At 35.9% G+C, this 9,548-nt stretch overlaps 1 protein-coding gene across 1 annotated transcript in view; it reads left to right on the top strand.

The window, feature by feature from the left end:
* Positions 1-9,548, top strand: part of fat4 (FAT atypical cadherin 4) — a 79,413-nt gene that overhangs the window by 34,178 nt on the left and 35,687 nt on the right. The window contains exons 2-5 of the mRNA XM_059521222.1: positions 2,808-2,939; positions 4,564-4,825; positions 6,325-6,675; positions 8,456-9,378. Coding sequence (XP_059377205.1) covers positions 2,808-2,939; positions 4,564-4,825; positions 6,325-6,675; positions 8,456-9,378 — 1,668 coding nt within the window. The remainder of the gene's footprint in view (positions 1-2,807; positions 2,940-4,563; positions 4,826-6,324; positions 6,676-8,455; positions 9,379-9,548) is intronic.

Genomic DNA, 9,548 nt, shown 5'->3' with positions numbered 1-9,548 from the left:
CTTTTTTATACTCTTTATAGAAGAGAATGTATATAATAATTCCTTACATTTATATAGCGCTTTTCTGGACATTCAAAGTGTTTAAACAGCTATGGTGAAAATTAAAAAGGAAAAATACTTCCAGAAAAGAACCTAATACAATGCAAAATATATAATAATAAATGTTACTATAAAATCTGTTATAGTCATTTATAAAACAAATAATTTATAAATAATAATTATTATTAGAAACATCAAAATAAAACAACCTGATGGAAAACTAATAATTATGAATATACATATTCATGCAAATATACATTTATGCATGTATTTTTATAATAATATGTAATTGCATAATTTATAAAGGTGTAATATTTATAAATAGTTTATAAAATAAATATTTTTAATTTTAATATTAATTTTTTGTTAAATTATTTTTAGAAATATACCAAAATTAAACAAGTTGATGAAAAGCTGATGATTATGAATTATGTGAATAATTATTAATAATAATTATGATTATTAATATTATTATTTAAAATGTATGTAATGATGGCTATGATGAGCGTGTGTTTTTTATTTCTTTTTAAGGATAAATTAATTTGTTGGCACTGTGAACATCGCCGGAAAGAATAATCATTGTCCAACTGAAGGATCGATGAAACTTCACAAACTTCACTCGTTTGCTGAAGTGAGGTGAACTGAAACTCACCCTTCTAGCTGTAACTTCAGCCAAATACTACACACACACGTGAGATGCAGTGTTTAATAATAGAGTTAAACCACTGAAACTCAATCTATGTGTGTGTGTGTGTGTGTTTCACCTGTGTGTATTCTCATTAGACACACATGCTTTTCCCTCTCTTTGCTATTTTTGCGCGGCCGGTGCTTTGATTCGATTCTCTCAGGGGATTGTGGGTGTAATTATTCCCCGTCCCTCCTGATGATGCGCTGGGGTTATTTACACTTCAGAGCGAGCGAGCGTAAATATTCATGTGTGTTGACTTTAGCGCGAGCAGGATGCTGCGCGGACACATATTTCTTCTGCTGTTGCGTTATTCTTGGCGGCCGGACGGCGCGGATCACACTGGTGTGAAAACAATCAGCTTTTGACCTCTGAACGCAGATCAGAGTCTCTCAGCCAACGAGAGGCTTTCTGTTACGTTCTGAAAATGTTATTTCTGAATGTACAGCATTTAAACGTTTACAAAAACTTTTTTCCTTGGTTATGTGAGCGTTAGAGACAACATTAAGGGGAACGTTACATTTTGTTATTTTGCAAACATTATTGGGAATGTTACTTTCAAAAGAGAAACTGAGAACATTGTTAAAGACCAGATCACGTTGAACAAATGTTCTATTAACGTAACTGGAAACACATTTGTTCTGAACGTCCTGAGCACATTCCCTGTTAGCTGGGTTAAAGCGTTGCAGATGATCTCACTAGAGTCACGGGAGCACACTAATGAGGAACACGCTGACTAATGAGGGCACTCAGTCTCGCAGTGGTTTGTCTGCAGGACGGACGCTTCCTGACTTTAGCACTGTGTTTGTTATATGATGTTTTTCAGCATCCACTAATCACGTCCAGTTGATTCATGCAGCGTTTCCATCTTCTGTTCTTAAAACAAAAGACTAGCGGGAACCCAGAGACTCCAGAACAATGATTCACGCTCCTGTGTGTGTGTGTGTGTGTGTGTGTCTTCATATTTTCTCTCTTATTCTTCTCACAGCTCTGCTTGTTTAGTTTATAAAGCTCTAGAGCTCAGTTGAAACTCTAGATATGAGTCTAGATATGGGGAAATTTGATTATGAGATGCATCACAGTTTGCATACTATCTATACTTAGCAGGGAATCCCAAAGGTTTGTAGATTGATGAAAAGCTAATAGTTAATTAATTCTGAATCATGCAAATATAATATTTTGCAATGCAAATATGAATTTATGCATGCATTATTTTATAATTATAATTATTAATAGTATTACTAGTAGTACAGTACTAGTAGGCGTATTGGTATTAAATATTGTTTTCCTAAAAATTGTCCAAATAAAACAAGTTGATTTTGTTACTGATTTATTGCACTTAAAGAATATTGCTGTAGAATTTGCTTACTCAGAAACTGAACAAACGATAGCAAATAAAAGCACAAGTAGCATGTTGAATTAAGCATGAGATTTGAAGTAGAAAGACTGAAATAGCATTTTATTGTATAATCTACTTATTAACTTTTTTTACAGTGTGCATATTGAAGTGCAAAAAAATTACAACTAACAAATAAAGTGCACGGCTACAAAAAAAATATCAACATTTATGCATTTGACAGACACTTTCACCCAAAGTGAACTGCATTGCATTGAACTATTTATCAGGTAATGCATTTACTGGGAATCGAACCCATGACCTTGGTGTTGCTAGCGCCATGCAAACTTGCACTAATGTGCAACTACTTAACTGTTAACTCAACTCTAAAACTCTAAAACTCTGAAGTACTAAAATAACTAAATAAAAAAAAACTATTTAAAAAAATTAATGAAAAACATTTTACAAGTTGTAACTGTCAGTTTTGCACTTACTTTATTAAATAGATTTAATAAATTATGTATTAATTTATTAAAATTTAAGCTGAAAAATGACATTCATGCATAAATTAATATACATATAAGAAATATATTAGATATATATAAGAAAAAAATAAGGAAAAAAAACAACATTGGTGCCTTTTATCATGCTATTGGCTGTTCACAGGCTGTTTTATATTATCACTGGGTCTCTGTGTAATGTGTGTTAATGTCTCTCTCTCTCTCTCTCTCTCTCTCTCGGTCTCAGGTTGAAATCACTCTTCAGGATGTGAATGATAACCCACCGGTCTTTCCCACCGACACACTGGACATCACCATCGAGGAGAACATCAGCGACGGCTTCAGGATCCTGCAGCTCACAGCCACAGACGCAGACAAGGTACAGACCACAGCTGTCACTCATGATGATTGATGTGATGATGACTCTAGCAGATGTGTGGGTGGAGTCTGTGTGGCCCCGCCCCCAAACACTCACCCATCACAGACGATGCACAATGTTTGAGGCGTTTCTGCAGCGCTAGATTGATTTTAATCATCAGGTAAGAGGAGGACAGATGTTCTGTGACAGCATTCAGACTCTAGACCTCCTTTCCAGTGATTCTCGCCAGGCAAACATACAGATTCGTCTCCAGATGAGGCGTGTTTTCCCTGAGAGAGTGAGCACTCGAGTTCAGCTCCCGTCACTGCATTTCATGAGCTATGATTGGCTACTGGTGTCAGGTGACATTGGGGTGGGGGGGCTCGTCATCAGAGAGCACATAATTAGCAGGATTCTTCTAGCTAAAACTATAACTAGTAAAAAAATTAAACTAATTTCTGCTAGTTGCTTATCTAAAATGTAAGATATAAGAAAAACGATTAATTTTAAAAAATGTGGACTGAAATAATTTTTTTATAATTTTTGTAATAATTCTAAAACGTATATTTAATCTAACTGCCAATGCAAAACCTCTCATTTTTATTTAAGTTGTAACTTGATCTACTAAAATTATAACAAATATGTAAATGTAAATAAAAATTAACATGTATATAGTATATTAAGTATACAGACATTATGATTTAGAGAACAACTGAAAAAATACAACGGAATAACTGAAATACCAAAATATAAAAAATATAAAATAAAAATAGATAATAATAGTATCAAATAACACTGTTAATTAGATTAATTAATCATGCACATCATTGCAAATAATTGCATTAAATTAAACTTTTTGCACTACAAACCTTTGTGTTTATGTAAATTAAAATATGATAAGTACCATCAAACAACATAACCAAGTGTTTCTGTACGGTAAAGTATTTTTTACAAATAATGTGGATCAGAAAAAAATCAAAGAGCCTGAATACAAAAGATAAGTTATTTTAAAAATGTATTATTCATCCAATTATTCATTTGTCAGTTAACAATTTACATGAATTATTAAATGTTTTAAACACATTATAAAGCAGTCCAGGAGAAGCAGCTGTGATCCGATCTGTGGTTTTTCTGTCCTGTTGTTCATGTCCAGTGTTTTTTAAATGAAAAGCTCAAACCGAATCTCATGTTGGCACGATGGGCAGGAATTATGGGATGTTTGGGCTCCACTAACAGCATGTGTGACTGGAGTCCAGGGTTATTCTGAACTCATACTGTCCTGTTCTGTCGTAGGCGTTATTCACTGCTCGTCAGGATCAGATGTGCAGCGTCTGAGAGCCGCAGGTATCAGGATCCATAGCTGGATTCAGAGAGGTCCAAAGAGACGCCCGCAGTCTCTCTCTCTCTCTGTTCAGAGCAGCAGTGTTGTGCGTCCTCAGATCTGACTTCAGGAAACTCAACACCAGTCTGGAAATGAAATCCCTTCACTCTCTCTAATTGGTCCTGCTGCGATCTGTAGTTCATGTGTGACACGTTTGTTCCAGTATGTCTGTCAGGGAGCGTGTTTGTGTGTGAAGCTGCATGATCAGGTGATCACATCGATCAGATGAGGACAGATGATCACGTGCTGCTGGTTTGTGTGCAGGGAGCGAACGCTCTGGTGACGTACTCCATCATCAGCGGCGCAGACGACTGCTTCCGCATCGACCCGGAGTCCGGCGAGCTGACCAACACTCGGCGTCTGGACCGCGAGCGCAGATCTGAGTACTCACTGCTGGTGCGAGCCGACGACGGCCAGCAGTCCTCCGACGTCCGGCTCAACATCACCGTCAGCGACGTCAACGATCACACGCCACACTTCTCCCGCAGCGTCTACTCCTTCGACATCCCCGAGGACACCAGCGCAGGTACCACACCATCAGCATCAGCATCGGTCAGAGCTACTGGACCGGCTCTTGTTAAACACTCAGTCTACTGCAGACTCTATTCAGAATAACATACCAACATACGGCTAGAAAGAACTAAAAACTCCATTCATTTTCTGACTTGATGTTTCATTTATAGCATTTTGAATTAGTTTTCATTGGTATATTTTCAGCTATAATTATGAATTATAATTTTATAGTTTTAAATCATTGTAATTTTTTTAATAATTTTTATTTTAAATAATTTAAATGTTTTATAATTTATATTTTTTGATAATTTTTATTTTTAAATGATTTAAATTTTAAATAATTTTAATTGTTTAATAATTTGATTTTTTTTTATAATTTTTATTTTAAATTAATTTTATTTTTACTTAAAATTAATTTTTTTACATCATTTAGTTGTGGTTCTGACATTATTATTTGTATTTTCTATTTTAATTACTATTACATTTTACTATTATTTATTTCTAGGTAGTAACTTGAATGCTTCAAACATATTTTAGTTTCTGATTTTCTCAAATTCTAATATTTTATTTCACTTTTTTTTTCAATTAAATGTTAACTTAATGTGTGATGTCATACCCAACCGCATATATTTTGCACCACTTATTTTAGTATTATTTATTTACTATTATAGTTTTAGTGATGTGCTTTTATTACTTTAAATTAAATATTACTATTTAGTAATAATCATTTATTTTAGTTCAGTTTTAGTTCATTAAATATTATTAGTTGTCAAATATTCATTAGAATTTTTTTTTTTCAGTTTAGTTTTAGTACAATTTTAGATTTTATGTCAAAGAAAGACCTGCTGTGATCATTATTAGGTTTGTTGAAACCGTCACTCATTATTCAAGAATATTTTTTTAACAGTAGAATTAACGGTAAAAAAACTACATTACCCATGATTCTGCAGAGAACTCTCCAATCAGAGAAGCAAATTGAGCCAAAACTCCCACAAAGCACTGCGAACGATGCTTTCGAAATAACGATGCTTTCGAAATATTTAAATGTTTGTACACATCCATAGTTTACAATAAAATCTGTCATATAGTCAACATCTTTAAATTAATAGTTTTATGTTTAGGCATTGGTTTTAATTCTGTTCTGTCATTTGCAATGCTTCATGGGATTGTAGTTCTTTCCCTAAATGAAAGCCATTAACTAAAGAGTCTTTTTGTCCAGTTTTTTCAGAAAGTCTGCAATGCTGTGATTCTCCTTGTAGCTGGTTGCTTTTTAAAAACCCTGCTTCTGGAAACAATTCCAGACAATGGCATTCTGGGAAATGAAGTGTATTTACCTGGTCCACAAATTTGTATATATTAACTAGTGCAAATGTGTATACGCGTAAGGCTGTACTGTGTCTGTAAGGCCTAATTAGTTTTATGAATAAATAGTAATTCTATGTCATGTCAGGTTAATGTCTCTGGAATGCTTGACTGTGATTGGTCAGTGAATATTGTTGGTTTTCCATCGAGGTTCGATCGTGGCGGCGATTCTGGCCAGTGACTCTGACTCGGGATCAAACGGCGAGATCACGTACTCTATAGAAGAGGATGATGAGGACGCCACCTTCCTCCTGAACCCCGTCACCGGCGTCTTTAACGTCAGCCGAGCGCTGGACTACGAGTCTCAGCAGTACTTCATCCTGACGGTCCAGGCCCGGGACGGAGGAGGTCTGTCCAGCTCTGTAAGGGTCTACTTCAATCTTCTGGACGTCAATGATAACCCTCCGCGCTTCAGCAGCTCCGTCTACAGCAGCTCGGTCCTGGAGAGCGTGAGTCCTGGAGCGACCGTCCTGAGCCTGAGCGCCGCTGACGCCGACGACGGTGAGACGACGAGATCCCAGTCATTATCTTTTTCAGTAATTAAACAACACATTCGTAGCTACAAGTTTTTTATCATTATTTTATTATTATTTTTTATATTATTTATACATTCATGGTTACAAGTATTGCATTTTGTATACTTTTATATTTTGATTTTAAATTCATTCATTTATATTTTACTTTTTTATTATTTAATTATTTGTTTATCTTCAACTAACTTCAACATAAAAATACATAACATATTATAAAAAAATATTAGGTCATTTTAATTAGATTAAAATCTTTTGAATACATTTTAGTATCTATAAAAATGTATAAAATATGCAATTATGCTTCCTTTTTAGTACTTTAATTAAAATTCAGGTTGATTAGTTTAGTTATCCAATTATTACTATATATATATATATATATTTTTTTTTTTTTTTTTTTTTTTTTTTTCTGTCCTGAATGAAATGCATACAAATAATTTAAAAAATTTTGTATATTTAAAATTTTTTCACATTTTGCCACTTTTGAAGGATATGAATGATTGAATTTAACTATTTATGCTGTTTTCTTCAACAGTAAATTACAATTATTTAATAACATATTTTTAATGTAATAACGTTGACCAATGCTAATATTGATGCCTTACTCTACCGAATGTAATAATTTTTAAAAACATCACTTTTGTTCATTTAATATCAGCATATTTCAAACGTATTTTACACTCCTAGTCTGGTCTAGTAGAGACTGCGGTTAGTTTAGTACAGCCAGTGTTTGGGCGAATCTGACTAAATCATGTCTGGTTCATATCAAAATGAATAAAAGGAAAGAAGAGCAGATATTTTGCACAAAGAAGCTGAAGGCTGGAGGATGAGCCGCACATGTTTCTGTGAGATTTAGACTCTGATGTGGTTACGCTGACCTTTATTTGTGCCTGTGGCTCTTCTGCATGTGTGTCCATGCACATACACGCCGTCCTCGATGTCTTTATGACCATATGAGACGTCATTGTTAGGGCTTCGTAACTTCTAATATAATAATAACCGCCTAAAAACACAATGCTCAGAGTTGGCTCTTTTTTGTCAGCTGAAATTATTTACATGAATATTTATTTTTGTATTTATATTTAATATTTAGTTGAATGTAATATTTTAATAAACACAGAACAAAATTATAAATGCAACACTTTTGTTTTTGCCCCCATTTTTCATGAGCTAAACTCAAAGATCTAAGACTTTTTCTATGTACACAAAAGTCTTATTTCTTTCAAATATTGTTCACAAATCTGTCTAAATCTGTGTTCGTGAGCACTTCTTCTTTGTCGAGATAATCCATCCACCTCACAGGTGTGGCATATTTTTGGAGGAAAATATAAAACTAAATAAAAATGGACAATAACTATATAGAAAAAACTAAAACTACTAAAAGGACAAAAACAAATCTTATTTGGTATTTTAGAAATTTTTTAGAAAAGTTTTTTTTATCTAATATATATATATATATATATATATATATATTTTTTTTTTTTCAGTTTATGTCTGTTAGGTTTAGTTTATAACAACCTTGACTGTCACAGGTAAATACTTTTTTTTAAAGCGTTTTTTTTTTTTTAAGATCATGATTTAATTGATCATAACCCATATAGACACAAAAATGGTCGTTTTTAATATATCCAGTTATTTGCAATAGTCATCTTCTGTATTTTGCCCCTTTTCAACATTTTTAACAGTGTTAGTTTTGTACCACAGCAGAGGTGTAGCCCCTGATTAAATCTAATAATGTGTGTTGATTTCAGGGCCGAATGCGGAGCTGCATTACACCATCGCTTCAGGAGACCCTCAGTCACAGTTCAGTGTCACAAACACCGGCGTCTTACAGACCAGGACAGCTCTGGACCGAGAGACGCAGTCGTTTTATAATCTGGTCATCACCGTGAACGACCTGGCTCCGTCTCCCATGAGCCGCTTCACCAGCACCGCACAGGTGTCCATCATCCTCCTGGACGTCAACGACTGCCCCCCCACATTCACATCGCAAACGACGGCGTATATTCAAGAGAACACGCCGGTGGATACGCTGGTGTTCAAAGCGCAAGCGAGCGACGCCGACAGCGGCCCCAACAGCTACGTGGAGTATTCCCTCAAAGGGCCGTTTGGGAATAAATTCAGCATCGGGAACATCGACGGCGGCGTGACTCTGGTGGGCGAACTGGACCGCGAGGAGATGGCCAATTACTCGCTGACCATCGTGGCCACGGATAAAGGCGAGCCGCCGCTTTCCTCCAGCATGGAGGTCACTATGATCGTGTTGGACGTGAACGACAACACGCCAAGCTTCTCGCAGAACATCTACGACATCGAGATCGAGGAGAACACGCTCAGTGGCACCGACGTCCTGCAGGTGTTCGCCAGCGACGCCGACGAGGGAACCAACGGCCAGGTGCGCTTCTCCATCGCCGGCGGGAACATCAACTCAGACTTCCGGATCGACTCGGTGACGGGAGTGATTTCTGTGGCAAAGCTGCTGGATCGTGAGACGCGCTCTGCGTATTCTCTGCTGGTGCAGGCGGCGGATCGGGGCAGCAGTCCTCGAGTGGATCGTGCCACCATTAACATCGTGCTTTTGGACGTAAACGACTGTGCGCCTGTGTTTGAGCTCTCACCGTACAGCGTCAGCGTACAAGAGAACTTAGGAAACCTGCCCAAAAACATCCTACAGGCAAGTGCTCCCTATTTACACCATCAAAACGATCATAAATACACCCACACTCATGCATTTAGATTATGGGTTTTTCCAAAGTGATTTATGAAAGAGAAACCAGTTGGAAATCGGCATAAAAAGGCCCTGAAGTCATAAATTTGGGACATTTTCAGACATTTTTTAAAACA

Source organism: Carassius carassius, chromosome 33, assembly GCF_963082965.1.
Source record: "Carassius carassius chromosome 33, fCarCar2.1, whole genome shotgun sequence".
Lineage (NCBI taxonomy): Eukaryota > Metazoa > Chordata > Actinopteri > Cypriniformes > Cyprinidae > Carassius > Carassius carassius.
Note: the sequence above shows the minus strand (reverse complement) of the source record. Positions and strands in the feature narration are given on the sequence as shown.